Below are 18,025 nucleotides of genomic sequence, written 5' to 3' on the forward strand. Positions count from 1 at the left end.
TCTTGATGGTTTTAACTTCTTAGTTCTAAAAGCTTTGTTGAAAACAGTGATAACTACTCTCAACTTATTCATTCAAACAAAACTTCTTACAGCCAACCAATTTAGTAATTCATAAATTTCTTCTTAAAAGAGACCACATTTAATAAATAATTACTTGTTTGCAATGAAGCATTATTATTACTGTTAATATTACTATTAAAATTATTACTATTATACTATATTATATTACTACTAATATACTGTCATTACTATTAATATTATTAGTTTTTAAATACTGTTTCTACAGAATGTTTTTTGGCTAATGAGAAAAGGAATGCCTTAATGATTTGAAGGCTTAATTTGTTTTCTTTATTGTAAAGTGAGTGAATTTAAAAATCTGGAAAAATGTTCCCTGTAGATAAGAAATAGCTGTATAGAAATTTGTTTCCAAAAAGGCTTGTTTTTTCATATAGGTGATGTCATTAAACAGTTGTTCTTTTGTCCCCCTCGTGCCCATCATCTAGTCCAATATCAGATGGAGATGATGCGGAGCCTGCGCCATGTAAACATCGACCACCTCCATGTGGGCTGGTACCAGTCCACATACTACGGCTCGTTTGTCACCCGGGCCCTTCTGGATTCTCAGTTCAGTTACCAGCATGCCATTGAGGAGTCTGTCGTTCTCATTTACGGTTAGTAGGAGTTTCCTTTATTATTCTTTTCTTCCCTTAATATTATTGCTACTACTATTTTTGCTTTCTGTCTTTTTGCCTCTAAGAGCAGCCTGGCAGGCCTTCCCAAGTAAATACCAACCCTGTTTCTGCAGCAGCCTCAGCAGCAGCTAAGTCTAGACAGGGTTTCCTTCTTTCTGTTTATTTTTCTTGCTATCAGAGCCCTGATGTGTACATTTTGGAATGCTGGAGTAGCTGCTTCATTTTTATTCCTCCATCTCCCCTCCCTCATTTGAAGGGGCTGGTGGAACTAGACCAGATGTCTAACAAACCCCGATTGCTAGAGTGTCTGGCTCTGTACGTGACTGACCAATCATAACACAGTGTGCCAAGTTTTTTTTTTTATACCTCTGACAGCAGTGTACAAAACCTGGACTGTTTCTTAGCACAAAGATTTTTTTCTTTTCGGCCGATTTAATGGTGTTTCCTCAAGCTCTCCAGACCAGATGTTCTGTGCTGTATCAGAACTGTAGGCAATTTAACAGCTTTATAGCCTTCCCCCTCCCCAAACACTCACAGTTTGCCATATCTGGCAGACTTGCATATAGTTTCCAGCTGAGAAGTAAATGTAACGTCCTGAGTATCTGTCAGAAAAAATACTAATGAATACGATCAATCTTATGAGCTGCCCCCAAATTGTTTCAGTATGTTAACAATTGGATTACAGTAAAGAACAAGTTGTTAAAGTGTACTTATATTGGCTGGAAACATTGCATCATCAGACCTTGATGAATTTTCCACTTGTTTCAATCTATTTTGGTTTTCATTTTATCACCTATTGCTAAAAGTTTCACTGTGTTAAGTTTCAGGCAACATGAATGTTAACACAGGTTTTAGGCGAATATTGGCATGCCGGAGCCGTTATCATGCAGCAAGTGCTAAGCTCCCTTACTCTTGGAGTGTTTAAGCAGTTAGTTTTGACAAAATTAGTTTCTTTAAAGCTAAAAAGACACTTGTGATTGCACCTTGACTTTAGTGGTTTTGTTTTTAGAATTTGCTTTAACTAAAAAAATGTGAGCAGTGATTATTAGGATGGATAAAGTGTTTGCAGGGCCATTCATTTAAATTAGGGACAGAGGAAATACACAAGTGCATCCAGGGAGTTTTCATATTTAATATTAGTATTTTGCTTTTAATTATGCAAGATATATATAAGATGTATGGAACATATGCTGTATTTAATTTTTGTCAAGATTGCTGGTTCCAGTTGAGTAGATCTGAAAATAACTGTATTTTGTATCTTATATTTATAGTTTCAGGTGGAAGTTATTCTGCCTAGTATAAGTAGGATGATAGTTTTTCACTTAGCGTTTGCTATATTGCTTTGAATCTGCTTCAGATTGTGCTCTGATCTTCATTGATTTTTATTTTATTCTTCATTTATGTTTATTTTGATCTTCATTTTGCTAAGATTGTACAATAATTAACAGAATGTGCTCAGAACCAGTGTCATTTGAGCACTGGTAGTGACAAAATTCTTAGTAATTTCTTTCTCTTTTCTTTATTTGAGATCCCATAAAAACTGCCCAAGGGTCTCTCTCACTAAAGGCATACAGACTGACTCCTAAATTGATGGAAGTTTGTAAAGAAAAGGATTTTTCTCCCGAAGCGTAAGTGTTTGGGGGCCTATAAGGCATATGTTAAGGACTGGGCATTTTTCTTTTAAGATACTAGTTTGCCACACGAATTGAGTCCTCGGCGGTGGTGCGGTAATGCTTCTGACATGTGGACGGTAGAAGTGTCTGCATGGCTGAGTGCCCCTTGATCTCTCCCTTTCCATGTTTAAACTGTTCTTTATGGAATGTCTCATCTGTTGTTCTCACCATGGGTGAATGCAGTTAGAATGAGAATTAATTAGCTACTGGATTTGAAGAAATACATGATTAAATAAAAGGAGATGGGATGAGTATTCAGCGGCTGTCAGATTGTAAGCTCTGTGTCAGAACAGTTGTGAGCCGTTTGTCTTATTTTCTGACCTCCTGTTTCATTGTGGGGGACGGGGTGTGGAAAGACAACGTTTTAAGGGTTTAGTAAGGAGTGTGGCTTTTGGGAAATTTTATAGGTGACAGGAATGCAGAGAACTAATTATTAAAGCTGTTTTGTGATCCTGCATAATGGCACTGGGATATTTACATTAAATTTTTTTTTAATTTCGAATTCTTTCATTTTCTGTTAATTATAGGAATATGTATTTCTTAATAAATTAAAGTTAGTGGCTTTGACTTCATTTGGGACAGACAGTTCATGACTAATTTCCCATTTGGCTCCTAAAGAAATTAACATACAAAGAATTTTAAAAGAAAAGCTAACTCATGAATATCTCCTGGGTATGGTAATTATAATTAAACTGTGAGAAGTTGTATTCTTGCTGTGTTTTCAACCATTGTGTGTGGAATAGCCTGTGAGTGTCCTGCTCATTGTTAATCTCTTTGAGTTCAGTTGGTTTTTAAAGTGAACTTTCCAAGAATGAGAGTATTTCTCTTTTCTAGCTGTTTGTTTTAAATATTTTAGATATAGATTATATAGCATAATTTCATATGACATTTGCATTTTTTAGTATGTGGAATTTCAAAGATACCTGATTATGAAGAAAGAATTGTTTCTGTGGCCAAGAGTCTTATTTTCTGGTCTTACAGCTCCAACTCAGATCATTTTCCGAATTGTTCAAATCACTCAACTTGTGCTTGATTCTGTAATTCTCTCCCTTTTTTAAAGATTGCTAATGAAACAAACAAAAACCCTGAAGAGGGCCTGTAATTAGGAAAAATGTAAAATGTATGAAATAGTCACTTTAACACTTACTTCTGACCACCAGACTATAAAGTATTTTTAACATGCTTTGCAGATTGAAAAAGGGAAATATCACCTTTGAGCACATGTTTGAAGAAGTGCCGATTGTAATTAAAAATTCACATCTGATCAACGTTCTAATGTGGGAGCTAGAGAAGAAGTCAGCTGTAGCAGACAAACATGAATTGCTCAGTCTTGCTAGCAGGTAAGCAACCCTGTCTCATGAAAAGTACCCCCCCCCCCCCCCTTTTTTTTAAATCACTTTCTGCAAAAGATTTTTTAATTTAGACATTACCTGTGAAACAAGGGGAAAAAAATGACTTAAGCATGTTGGGAGGTTCTTAAGACATAGTAACAGCACGTAGTACTTGTCCTGCTGCTGCTGCTGCTGCCAAGTCACTTCAGTCGTGTCCGACTCTGTGTGACCCCATAGACGGCAGCCCACCAGGCTCCCCCATCCCTGGGATTCTCCAGGCAAGAACACTGGAGTGGGTTGCCATTGCCTTCTCCAATGCGTGAAAGTGAAAAGTGAAAGTGAAGTCGCTCAGTCGTGTCTGACTCTTAGCGACCCCATGGACTGCCGCCTACCAAGCTCCTCCGTCCATGGGATTCTCCAGGCAAGAATACTGGAGTGGGTTGCCATGCCCTCCTCCAGGGGTCTTCCCTACTCAGGGATTGAACCTGCAGTGCCAGGTCTCTGGCATTGCAGGCATTCTCTTTACTGTTTGAGCCATGAGGGAAGCTCGGAAGAGCACCATGGTTATTGATAAAGTGAGATGAGATTTGAATACTAATTACCTCTTGTCATTGTAGCTGACAGCTGCCTTGCCGTGTCATTTTTGCTTTGAGATGGTAAATGCCCATGGAGGAGGGGTTTTTTGATGTGGCTCAGCCTTATTTATTGTACACGAACATTAGAGGCTATGGTATTATGTCTGGATACTTAATAATGTGTAGGAGAAAACCAGAAATGCTTGTTTGTTTTACTGTGGCACTTGCCCTTGTTCAGATGTAGACTCTGTATAGCAGTAAACTTTCCACTTGAATTTTCAATCAAAATTAGAATTTTCTGAACCTGACACTGGTTTTTGCTCTCTTAGCCAGTGGTAACATAATTTGCCCCATCCTGACTGCCTTAGCTATCTAGTTGCTAAGATACTATTTATTATATTGGTAAAATGCTGACTGAGGTGTGCCAAAACAGGGTATTTCCTTTATGGAATTAATGTTTCATTTCCCCTCATTTATTGCTTTTAACAGAAATATGAACAGAGTCAAGTATGCTGCTGCTAAGTCGCATCAGTCAATGTCCGACTCCGTGCGACCCCATAGACGGCAGCCTACCAGGCTCCCCCGTCCCTGGGATTCTCCAGGCAACAATACTGGAGTGGGTTGCCATTTCCTTCTCCAATGCATGAAAGTGAAAAGTGAAAGTGAAGTCGCTCAGTCGTGTCCGACTCTGTGCGACCCCGTGGACTGTAGCCCAGCAGGCTCCTCCATCCATGGGATTTTCCAGGCAAGAGTACTGGAGTGGCTCCTCCTAAATGCTCTTTAAGCTTGATGCTAGTGATTGTTCTCTGTGGCGGGAGGAAGCTATCAGCAGGTGGGTGTAGGTAAACTATGAATATGCAGCTGCTGAATGAAAAACAAGGTGTGTTTTCTTAAAGCACCCAGCTTGGAACAGAAGCTCAAGTATTCATCAGATTTTTAGTTATCCCAGATAGAAGCTTTACAAAAGAATATACAGGCTTTGTGCTTCCTCAGTATAAGACAAGTGAGGATAAACCGGGAAGCACAGTGTGCCCAGTGCTCTTGTCCATGCACCAGGACGGGTGGGGCTGTGGTTGAAGAACCACCTTCCCATTGCTTGAACTCATCACAGAGACCATTAGAAAGTCTTTACAGAGGAAGGAGATGGAAACTGGATGGTAAACGGAGTGCTAAGTAATACAGCCAGGTTGTAAGGCTCATTTGGCACTAAAGAGTGTACTGTTTGACTGCAAACATACATTCATAATAGTCCTTTAATTTGTCTCTTTTAGAAGGTCATATTTTTCTTGATTGCTTTCACAAACACACTTGGCACACCTGTATTTAAAGCACTGAGCTAAGAACCTTTTTCAACATGCAAGGTTACAATTTGATGTATTAAGTATATAGTTATATAATAATTTTAAATTTACTATGTGAAAGCTTTTGCTTATATAATTTATGTCTTCACCTTTTCCCAAGCTTCCTTTATTGATCATACAAAACAAATACAGCCCTTCTCTGCTTTCCCATTACCAGTGAGCTGGTCTGCAATGTCTGTCTGTCCAAAGCAGCATTTATAATAGCCAAGAAACTGTTCCTAGTTCACCATAGCAACTAAGATCAGGACAAATATTTATTTTATTATAGTTTTTATCTTCTGTATTTTATGTGAAATAGGAAAAGGCCTTTGCTTTCCATGTGAAGCTATTTAAAAGGGTAAATTGCTATTCCTTTGGGGAGAAAAAAAAGAAGCAACCCTGAAGCTGTGCTTATATTAATGGACTGCTACATTGACCCGAATTGATAATACTAATTTAAAACACTGAAATAAATGTAACCTTCATGCCTCTCAGATTTTAATTTCTAACATTAGTAGCACGATGATGTTAATCATCATTTGCCATACAAATTTTTTCTAAGAAACTGCCTCAGAAATCATTCTGAAGTAGCTCCATAAACACTTTGCTTGGTCTTGCTTTTCACAACCCATATGTGTATCAGTTTTTTGATTTACCTGATAAATTTGCTCTATGCTATGAATAAAACATACTACATTCCCTTTCATTTGAAAAATTCTGATTCTCAATTTTATTAGATGGAAGTTTTGGTGCGGTTATTTCATAACAGCCTTTATTAATTTTTAAAAATGTGTTACACAAGCCTTCAGTTTTTCACACATGAAAAAAAATCTGTTTTTTTTCCTCTTTAAAAAATAAACTAAGTGCGGGCATCATACATGAAGGATAGTAAGGACAAATTGACACTGCAGCCAGAGCAGGCCTGTCACTGTGCGTCCTGGTTCACATCTGTTTAAGTTATCTGTTTCCAGTTCTTTGTTTCCTGGGCAATAAAAGAAAAGACTGTATTATTGAGACTCTGAAGAGTAACTCTGTTTCAGTATTCTGGTTGCACTGGTACTGAAAAGATCCCCATAAAGTTGCTCTTGGTAATGTACCTGATTCCCTGTGAACGTTATCTGTGAAACAGTTCTGTATTATTATTAATTCCTTTTACCCTTCAAGACCTGAACTGTGCAGATTTTCAAGTATTTCTTGCTGGTTAGGTTTCTGAAGAGCATTCTTGTAATAGACTGTTATGAGATGTTTACAGTCTGCATACCTGTGCTTGCGCTCTTCCAGTATAACATTTGCCTATATAACACGTGACGTTAGTACTTTACATGAAAGACAGTTTTTGGTAGTGAGGGAAGGTCTGTTCTGGTAGTACCTTTCTTGTTGCTGAAATCGGTGCAGTCAGAGTCCCGGATATAAGATCTGGAAACAAATACTCGATGTTTCTCTGCAGTGGCAGTAATTCTCCTCAGTGGCTTTTTCCTGTCTCTCTACCCTCTCCTCCATCACCCAGTCAAGGACTGGGGCTGACCTTTCCCTTCTCTGAATTTCTTTGCACTTCAGGATATAAATGACTTATATAACAAATAATCCTGTAGTGAATTACAGTATTTCGTATTTCTTTGGGCTTCAATTCTTTCACTGGTGAACATGAGAGTTCAGGGTCTCTCTGAGGTCTCATCTGGTCTGTCTTTTTCTGCACCCTTTTTCCTGAGTATCTCCAGTTCCTCTTTGTACTGATTCTTTTCTGTTACATTTGTTGACTGGCTTTCTCCATTTAAAAAAAATAAAAAGTTTTTTTTAAATGCTTGACTCTTGAGAAAAATTGAAAGAATGTTAAATCATACAATAAACATGCATAAACCTTTACTTGTATACCTTTGCACCCACTCTCTTTGTAGACATAAATGGGTTCTTCCCTGAACCATTTGAAAGTAAATTACAGACCTGATACTTAACCCCTAAATACTTGAACATGCATCTCCTAAGAATAAGTAAGGACATTTAAACTTGTTTAAGCTTCTCTCATCTTAAAAGACGAAGTTCCAAAAAGAACACCTTTTGACCTTGTATCAGTTTATCCATTTCCTTTCACCATTTACTTCATTTTTTCCTTTACAAACTTTTTAATAGGATTTTCTGCATGTCACTGTCTGTATTTACTCATTTCCCACTTATCCTAAACACTCAGTGTTCCATCTATTCTGTGATAGAGTTTTTGCTCAAGCCACACAAGATGACTTAATCACGATATTGCTGGATATGGTAGACTCTTAAGCATTTAAAGTGCTGATAACAGATTCTTCCTGAAATATTTTGAGTCTAGGATTCTACTACTGGGTTTCTTGTCTTTCTCCACAGTCAGCCTTCCTCTGCTCATCCCTAAACTATGTGTTCCTTGGGGTCTGTCTTCCTGTATGTGATTCCTGGGGTGATCTCATCTACATCCTTGTCTGTGGCTACCTTCGGTCAGGGGCTCATTATTTCTTTTCCTGATTACTTTCACAGTCTCTTAATTTCCTGCTTCTGACCTTTTCCTCTTTCATTGCAGTTATCTTGCTAAAACTAAAGTGTATGATCACATTACTCCTTTGCTTAGAATTTTGGCTGAGACCCCTTTGTCCTTAGAATAGAATCCAGACTTCTAGCCCTGGCTTCCAAGAGTCTCTGCTGTGTGACTGTTTGCCTCTTCAGGTTCATTGCTCTCTTTTTCCCCTCATCTTGCCCTTCTTCCGAGCTTCTGATGTACTGAGTTAATTGTGGTTCTGCAGATGTGTCACACTTTTCATGCCAGTGTCTCTGAACAGGCTTCCTACACACAGTATCTGAAGTGTCCCTTCCCGTGTTCCTTGTCTTCAGCTCCCATCTCCAACTCCTTCAAAAACTCAAAATACAGCTGTCACATAATCTGGAGGGTCTTCATCTGATCCTATCAAACTATCTTTTATGCTTCTCTTCTATTATAGTCTCCCACCACTGTGTTGCACTTCTCTCTTTGTGTTCCTTTCTTCTCAGTAGAATGTTCTGAGTGTGACTGGGAAAGTAAGTATGTACTTAGTAATGTATATTGAAAGAATGCATGCGAGAGGACACAGTATTGTTAAATTTCAGAAGTTATTTGGAAAGCAGTGTAAATAATCAGTCGATCTGGACATTTGATTAGATATTGGGGGAAAAATATTTTTAATCCTCATCTTGCACTATCAGCTCAAATTACAGATGAATTAAAATCAGACTATTAAGAAATTGGAAAAAAAACCAGAGTGAATACTTAATCTGATTTCCAAGGAAGAAGAAATATCTGAAAGTTAAAGGTGATTCACAAGATTATAATAAGATAAATATTAAATAAGATTTAATTTGCAAAAAGCACTTGATTTTTAGGTTAAGTCATCAGGCCAAGCTCTCAAGGTAAGGTAGGCAGTGCCAAACCTAGAATTAAAAGATTGATTTATACACACCCACAGAGGCCAGACCTGTGCTCTGTCTGCTATTTAAGATGGAGAGTCAAAGCTTTCTTTTTGTTTAGGTTACAGATGGAATCCATATAGAATTCATGTTTTAGCTGGATCTAGTTTTACTCATTCCCAGGATTCCCATTCTGTTTCTTCCTCAGTCTCTTTTCTGTCTTAAGTGCTGTAACCAACCATGCATCTGCTCAGGCATGGAAACTGGGAGTCACCCTTGATTCCTCTCTCAGTTCTGCCCGTTTTCCTCTGTGCTAACTGCCAGGGGGCTAGTGCATGCCACTGCCACTACTGTCTAATACCACAGTGTATTTCGTGCGTGTGTGTGTGCAGTTTTAAAAGCAGAGATAAACTCACAGAAAAGGAAGGCACCATTTTAACCATTTTTAAGGAATACATTTTTAATATATTTGCAGTATTGTGCAATCGGTACCAATTCTCATCCCCCATCCCCTTGCAGTCACTTGTTACTTTCTGTCTCTGTGGATTTGCCTCTTCTGGACATTTCATATAAATAGAGCCATATGATAAGTGGCATTTGTGTCTGGTTTCTTTCACTTAGTGTAATGCCTTTAAGTTTCATTCATGGATCAATACTTTATTCTCTTTATGATGCAGTAGTATTCCATTATATGGATGTATCACAATTTATTTATCCTTTTCTTGTTCCCACTTTCTGGCTGTTTTGAATAATCCAGACATTAACATACACGTACGAGTTTTTGTACGAGCATGATTTTTCAGTTCCTTTGAGTGTGTGTGTATACATATATTTATATACACACCTAGGAATAGAATTGCTGGGTCATGTGGTAACTTTGTGTTTAACTCTTCGAGGTACCACCAAACTGGTTTCCACAGTGGCAGCACCGTTTTACATTCTCACTACAAATGTGTGAGTGTTCTAATTTCTCTTCATTCTTTCCAGCACTTCTGTCAGTTCAGTTCAGTCACTCAGTCCTGTCTAACTCTTCGTGACCGCGTGGACTACATCACACCAGGCCTCCCTATCCATCATCAACTCCTGGAGCTTACTCAAACTCACGTCCATTGAGTCGGTGATGCCATCCAACCATCTCGTCCTCTCTTGTCCCCTTCTCCTCCCACCTTCGATCTTTCCCAGCATCAGGGTGTTTTCCAATGAGTTAGTTCTTTGCATCAGGTGGCCAAAGTATTGGAGTTTTAGCTTCGGCATCAGTCCTTCCAGTGAATATTCAGGACTGATTTCCTTTAGGATGGGCTGGTTGGATCTCCTTGCAGTCCAAGAGACTCTGAAGAGTCTTCTCCAACACCATAGTTCAAAAGCATCAATTCTTCAGCGCTCAACTTTCCTTATAGTCCAACTCTCACATCCATACATGACTACTGGAAAAACCAAAGCTTTGAGTAGATGGACCTATGTTGGTAAAGTAATGTCTCTGCTTTTTAATATGCTGTCTAGGTTGGTTATAACTGTTCTTCCAAGGAGCAAGCATCTTTTAATTTCATGGCTGCAGTCACCATCTGCAGTGATTTTGGAGCCCAAAAAAATTAAGTCTGTTACTGTTTCCTTTGTTTCCCCATGTATTTGCCATGAAGTGATGGGACCAGATGCCGTGATCTTAGTTTTCTGACTCTTTACCATCTTCTGGTTTCTACTCTCCAGTGTATTCTTTGTATAGCAGCCAGGGTGGTCATTTTAAAATTTAAGGCAAAACATGTCACTAGGGTGGAGAAGGCATTGGCACCCTACTCCAGTACTCCTGCCTGGAAAATCCCATGGATGGAGGAGCCTGGTGGGCCGCAGTCCATGGGGTCGCTAAGAGTTGGACAAGACTCAGCGACTTCACTTTCACTTTTCACTTTCCCACATTGGAGAAGGCAATGGCAACCCACTCCACTGTTCTTGCCTGGAGAACCTCAGGGACGGGGGAGCCTTGTGGGCTGCCGTATATGGAGTCACACAGAGTCGGACACGACTGAAGCGACTTAGCAGCAGCAGCAGCAGCATGTCACCAGGGCACAGTTCATGTTAGAGTCACAGGTCTCATTTGCACTGTGTTCTTGGAGTGTTGCATGGACAGCCAGCAGTTCCTCATACATGCTTGTCTGACCTCCCTAACCTGTCTCTGTTCCTCCCACATCAGGCCCCATATTTTAAAATCTCTCTAGTTGTTGCCCATCTCAGGCCTTCAGCACTTGTGCTTTCTTCCACCTAGAATACTTTTTGCATGGCTGATGCCTTCTAATCCTTTGCTTTCAACCTGTCGTCTTTTAAAAGAAATATTCTGACCATACTATCTAAGTGTCTATCTCGTCTCTTCCCTTCTTCCTGTCAACTGTAAGCTAGTGAAGACCAAGACTAGGAACGTCTCATTCACTGTTGTCTCCTCATTAACAGCGCTCCTTAGTAACAGCACTGAGACTGGAACAGAATAGTCATTTAGTAAATAGTCTTTGGGAACGAATGAGTGAATCCTGTTTGTCAGCTAGTTATTTTTAGATTACATCTGTGTGTAGTGGGCCTCACCATGGTAGGAGATGGTTGCAGGAGGAAATCAGTGAATATGATGGGCATTGTACAAACCGTTAGCATCACTTTATAAGAAGATTTTGGTAAGTAAGCTACAGTCGAAATTTCTGGAGAGGAAAAGATGAAAAATGACTATATTTCAGATTCTAGGAAGGGTAGAGGGAAAGGAGCCCTCTTCATTTGGCCTTGCAGAATAAATGCTGCTGTTACTCTTTCAGAACCTGCCAGGTAGAGAAATCACGTGCCAGAAGTGTCAAGTCTCTGCCTGGTTCTTCCTTTCTGTGACTTCTAATCTGAATGTCTGGAGCACAGTTAGGGAGGGCCGTGGTGGGGATAAGGAAGTGTAAGGAGTAGTGAGCTTAGGTTAAACTTGGTGTTCCAAAAGTACACGTTTTAGATAACCCTGCTGCTGCTACGTTTAACTGTTTACTGCTTTGACGTGTGTATGCTCTCACAGTAAGAAACTGAACTATTTCAAATACCACTGTAGTTACACTTGTGGATTTGATACAAAAAGTTTAATAACATGCTGACTCACATTCTTTCCTCCACCCTTGCTTTCTTGTATGTGTGTGCTTTTTTTTTTTTTAAAGCAAATGGCACATCACATTAGAGCAGTGGCAGAGCTTTAACTTTAAAAGTTCGACATGTCAGTATCTGTACTTTATATTTCAGCAATCACTTGGGGAAGACACTCCAGTTGCTGATGGACAGAGTGGATGAAATGAGTCAAGATATAGTTAAATACAACACGTACATGAGGAACACGAGTAAACAGCAGCAGCAGAAACATCAGGTTGGTATCTGGGAAAATCAGCTAACATAGAATTCATTTCTAAGTATGATGCTTCAAGAGTCATCTTCAAAATGACCTAAATTAATAAATCATTGACTCTTAGCTGGTAACTCTGTATCATATTTTAAAAGATTATTCTTTATATAATATGTTCCTAATAGATTATTTGCAAGTTGTACTTAATAATACCTATCTTGAAGAGAGCTAGTATTTTAAGCTCAGATGGTAATGCCAAGGTTATGCAAATAAGGGCTACATTTATTGAGAAAATCAGGCAGAGAGATTCTGGAGGGTCACAGCTCATTTCTTTACTAACTATAATTGGTCTGCTAGTGGCTTATTGCAGTACAGTTATCAATCTCCAGTTCATTTTAAGAACTGAGCAATTGTGATTAAGAGCAAGCAATTTTGATAGGAAATAACCTATCAAATAACCTATCACAGACCAACTGCTGTGAAACAGATAGTATAATACAGAAAAACCCTAGGATTACCTGGATGTTCTCATATGCACATCCATACTGCTCTGGCCAATCATACTTTTCTTTGTCAGTGTTGCCTGAAGGCCACATGATTGATTCTCACAGTTCGTGGAATACTGTTTTGGACTATATTGCTCCAGAATATTCTTAGCATTTGGTTCATAGACAGTTGATTCCAGGATGTACATCCATGCGAGTGTTTGATTAGTCTGTTCATTACAGTGTACTTTAGGTGTTGGTAACTATAGAATTCTAAGCACAACTAAGTTGTTCTGAGAGTATTTTATTTAAAAATTAATTTCAATGTTCATATATTTACTGAAATTTAAAATGTATTTTTTCAGCATACATAAAATACCTTTTTTTTTTTTTTAACTGAAAAGATGGTGATGAAGATGGTAATGTTGAATGTCTCTGGGGAAAATAAAACCGTCTTGATCCTTTCTCCTACTGGCCCTTCCTATAGTTCAGGCTCAACTGGAAGATCAAGTTGAGAATCTGTCACTAATGAGACAGTTGATTCTGGGAACCAATTTTAAGAGAGTTTTTTTGGAATTCTGTCATAAATTTTTACACTTGACATTTGTTCTTAGCACCATTCATAACCCTTTTTAGATTTGTCTAACTTCTGTTCTCATGCCTCATAGTAAATAGAAATCTTCTCAAGGCAAGTTACTTCCCTTCTTTAGGAATCTAAGAACTTAAAATTTTTACTAGCCTACCCTGGTTTGCCATTCAGTTCAGTTCAGTTCAGTTGCTCAGTCGTGTCTGACTCTTTGCGACCCCATGAATCACAGCACACCAGGCCTCCCTGTCCCTCACCATCTCCAGGAGTCCACTCAAACTCACGTTCATCAAGTCGGTGATGCCATCCAGCCATCTCATCCTCTGTCGTCCCCTTTTCCTCCTGCCCCCAATCCTTCCCAGCATCAGAGTCTTTTCCAATGAGTCAGCTCTTTGCATGAGGTGGCCAAAGTACTGGAGTTTCAGCTTTAACATTTTTCCTTCCAAAGAACACCCAGGCTGATCTCCTTTAGAATGTTCTGGTTGGATCTCCTTGCAGTCCAAGGGACTCTCAAGAGTCTTCACCAACACCACAGTTCAAAAGCATCAATTCTTCGGCCCTCAGCTTTCTTCACAGCCCAACTCTCACATCCATACATGACCACTGGAAAAACCATAGCCTTGAATAGACAGACCTTTGTTGGCAAAGTAATGTCTCTGCTTTTCAATATGCTGTCTAGGTTGGTCATAACTTTTCTTCCAAGGAGTAAGCGTCTTTTAATTTCATGGCTGCAGTCACCATCTGCAGTGATTTTGGAGCCCAGAAAAATAAAGTCTGACACTTGCCACTGTTTCCCCATCTATTTGCCAGGAAGTGATGGGACCAGATGCCATGATCTTCGTTTTCTGAATGTTGAGCTTTAAGCCAACTTTTTCACTCTCCTCTTTCACTTTCATCAAGAGGCTTTTGAGTTCCTCTTCACTTTCTGCCATAACAGTGGTGTCATCTGCATATCTGAGGTTATTGATATTTCTCCCGGCAATCTTGATTCCAGCTTGTGCTTCTTCCAGCCCAGAGTTTCTAATGATGTACTCTGCATAGAAATTAAATAAGCAGGGTGACAGTGTACAGCCTTGACGTACTCCTTTTCCTATTTGGAACCAGTCTGTTGTTCCATGTCCAGTTCTAACTGTTGCTTCCTGACCTGCACACAGATTTCTCAAGAGGCAGGTCAGGTGGTATGGTATTCCCATCTCTTTCAGAATTGTCCACAGTTTATTGTGATCCACACAGTCGAAGGCTTTGGCATAGTCAATAAAGCAGAAATAGATGTTTTTCTGGAACTCTCTCTTGCTTTTTCCATGATCCAGCAGATGTTGGCAATTTGATCTCTGGTTCCTCTGCCTTTTCTAAAACCAGCTTGAACATCTGGAAGTTTATGGTTCACGTATTGCTGAAGCCTGGCTTGGAGAATTTTGAGCATTACTTTACTAGCATGTGAGATGTGTGCAATTGTGCAGTAGTTTGAGCATTCTTTGGCATTGCCTTTCTTTGGGATTGGAATGAAAACTGACTATTTCCAGTCCTGTGGATACTGCTGGGTTTGCCATTACCTGACCTTTTAAGCTGTGCATGGGCTATTACTCCCTTTGCTGTTTTAAGCAGTTCACAGCTATTAGCATCTTGATTGTAATTAGAACTGTAAGTTTATAGTTGGTCTATGTCTTTATATATACTCCCACTTTTTCTGCGTTGAATCATAGAATCCAGAGTTTGAAAGTTTTTGAAGTGTTATCTGAACTAATATTCATTCTCAGCTGTGGTGGTTTATCTGTTGTTAAGAATAATAATAGTATTTACTATTATGATAATAGTATGTTGTTACAGTGATGTTATAATAGTAACATCATCAATATTATTGTTCTTTTGGTCAATAGAGATAAAGTTGAAAAAATTCTACACTGTGGTATTTCATTACTTAGTTCTGTAAGTTAGGATGCATCATACTTGTAGTGCTGTTATTACCCTGTTGTCATAAATGGTCAAGTTCCTCCCTTTTTGCTCACTCTTCTTGAGCTTCTTTGCCTTTGAAGCCCCCTCACATAACCAGTTTTGCTTTTCCAAATCATTAGTTAGATTAGACTCTTAGAACTCAGAATGACACTAGAGTTTATAACAAAGTTTTCTTTGATTGTCATGACTGTCGCCATATTTAGCCTCTTAGAGGCAAGGATTAGGAAGGGTTGGGTTTATAAAACCGAGATTGGAATCAAAGCAGTGGGATTTCTGCTTATCGCATTAGTGAGGGAGGTGTTATTTTTCTCCTTGGGTAGAGAACAGTAACCCAGCCGTCCCCCGTCTGAATTTTAGTATCAGCAGCGTCGCCAGCAGGAGAACATGCAGCGCCAGAGCCGAGGAGAACCCCCGCTCCCTGAGGAGGATCTGTCCAAACTCTTCAAACCGCACCAGCCCCCTGCCAGGATGGATTCTCTGCTCATTGCAGGTACTGCTGGCCGTGCAGAGCATGGCTGGTTTTCTTTATTCTTTAGGAAGCAGAAGACGATGGGAGGTTCACTAACAGTAAGATAGTGTATTTCAAATGGTTGAATGATGAACTTGAATCTGGCATCTGTAATTTCTGAAATTTAAGAGTTTGTCAGTCCTTGTTATTTCTAAGGTCCTTTTCAGTGCTCCACTCGGTGTTTATCTTAACAGACACTTCTGAGGTGGGATTATATCAACTTTCTAAAATGAGAAAGTTTTTATTGTGGATCATCTAACATAGAAACCAAGAGAAAATGTTTATTGTCTCATAATGGAAACGATCATTTAGCTGAAACCCCTCTTTTGGTGCTCTAGCCTGATTGAGCCTGGCCTGAATGTGGGTATGTGAAATTAATTGTAGTTTTTGACTCGAAGAAGCATCTCCCTTACTTTGACTCGTATTGTAGCAACATGAGTGTAACTCTGGATGGAGTTTCTCAGGGGATACCTAACATTTAACACTGCCTTAAGGTAGTGGAGGCCTTTTGTCCTGTGCTAGGACCTGATGTTGAATATATAACATTCATGCTCTTACTTAGCTGTAATAACTTATTTCTGTGTAAATGTGGTTGAATAGTGTTTGTTTTAGTCAGCCAGTTGTCCAAGAGATTTGTTAGTGTGAAAATCCAACTCACAGAAAAGCTGATCCTCTACAGTTTCTCATTTCTGTTGACATATTTTAGAGCAGGAGAAAATTCCAAATTCCTTAAAGCTTTCTGGTACATGTATAAATTAAATTTGGGAAACTGAGACACATTTCTTACCTAAGGTCCAGTTTAAGCAAAATTGTATTTCTTACACTTTTAAGAAATGTGTAACTGTCGCATCAGATCAGATCACTCATCTGAGGACTCGGGCAGTAATGGAGCCCTCCCCTCACGTGGACTCCCACTCTGGCTCTGTCTTGGCTCTGGAGGTGCAGCAGGAGGCTGTTAATACTTCCAGAGCATGGACTCAAAACTCCTGTAGTTGTTAGCATCTGGGGCAGGGGGATCTGGTCAGTTTCTGTTCTTTGGTTGGTGTCTCCTTTCTACCTGACTGAGAAGAGCTAGTGGTGTTTTCTCACTTCTCTTAGTTACAGTGTTGGTCTGATCTACACTGTCAGTACATTTTGATTGACAACTAACATGTGCTAGTAACTGCTGATTGTCTTTTAAAAAGTTGTCGTTTTTCTTCATTCTCCATGTAACCAAGAATGGAAGATAGCTTATCTTCAAAACAACTGAAATTGTTTATTATCCCTTATGAGTGAATAGAATTCTTAACTCTTTTAAAACAATTTTTATTGCTGTATAGTTGCTGTACAATATTGTGTAAGTAACAGCTGTGCAATCTAGCGGTTCCGTTTCTTTTACGTTTATACTCCATTGGTAGTTATTATAAAATGTTGGCTATATCCCTGTGTTGTGTAGCCTCTAGCTCACTTTATACCTAATAGTTTGTACCGCTTATTCCCCTACCCCTGTATTACGCCTCCCTTCTTCCCTCTCTCCACTGGTAACCCCTAGTGTGTTCTCTGTATCTTTGAGTCTGCTTCATTTTTGTTATTGATTCAAAACATAATAAAATTCTGTATTATGCTGAGTTTATCATGTGACTAGTATTCTAGGTCATTTTTCAATTTGTGGAACATTATGACTCTTTTTCACTTTCCTGAATGCACAGGCCAGATTAACACTTACTGCCAGAACATCAAGGAGTTCACTGCCCAGAACTTAGGCAAGCTCTTCATGGCCCAGGCTCTTCAAGAATACAACAACTAAGAAGAGGAAGTTGCCAGAAAAAGAAGTTAACATAGACTCTTGAGATCACACTGGGGCAGCTCTTAGAAGAAGCACATTGGAATATTGGAAAGTCTTTCTAGCAATTAATAAAATAAAAATAAAGGAATCTTGACTGCTCGCTCATTTGGTTTTAGACAATGTGTGTGTATATATATACATATTATGTTTAGCTTCTTATTTTTCTTTTGCTTATACCTGTGTATTTCTGACGATAAAGCAGGCTCGACCAGAAGTTTCCCCAGTTCACACCTACAGGCTTCATCACGTTGGTTACCTTTTCGGTGCCACATTTCAACCACCCGGTCCTGTGCTGCTTGTCCCGACGCCTGA

The 18,025-nt window shown here is 39.2% G+C and overlaps 1 protein-coding gene across 1 annotated transcript in view; it reads left to right on the forward strand.

Annotated features, from left to right (window-relative positions):
* Window positions 1-17,818, forward strand: part of EIF3H (eukaryotic translation initiation factor 3 subunit H) — a 97,252-nt gene extending 79,434 nt beyond the window's left edge. The window contains exons 3-8 of the mRNA XM_027561283.1: window positions 504-671; window positions 2,221-2,320; window positions 3,556-3,705; window positions 12,260-12,380; window positions 15,738-15,870; window positions 17,577-17,818. Coding sequence (XP_027417084.1) covers window positions 504-671; window positions 2,221-2,320; window positions 3,556-3,705; window positions 12,260-12,380; window positions 15,738-15,870; window positions 17,577-17,674 — 770 coding nt within the window. The 3' untranslated portion in view covers window positions 17,675-17,818. The remainder of the gene's footprint in view (window positions 1-503; window positions 672-2,220; window positions 2,321-3,555; window positions 3,706-12,259; window positions 12,381-15,737; window positions 15,871-17,576) is intronic.
* The last annotated feature ends 207 nt before the right edge of the window (window positions 17,819-18,025 follow it).

The sequence above is a fragment of the Bos indicus x Bos taurus genome, chromosome 14 (genome assembly GCF_003369695.1).
Source record: "Bos indicus x Bos taurus breed Angus x Brahman F1 hybrid chromosome 14, Bos_hybrid_MaternalHap_v2.0, whole genome shotgun sequence".
In the NCBI taxonomy this organism is placed as follows: Eukaryota; Metazoa; Chordata; class Mammalia; order Artiodactyla; family Bovidae; genus Bos; species Bos indicus x Bos taurus.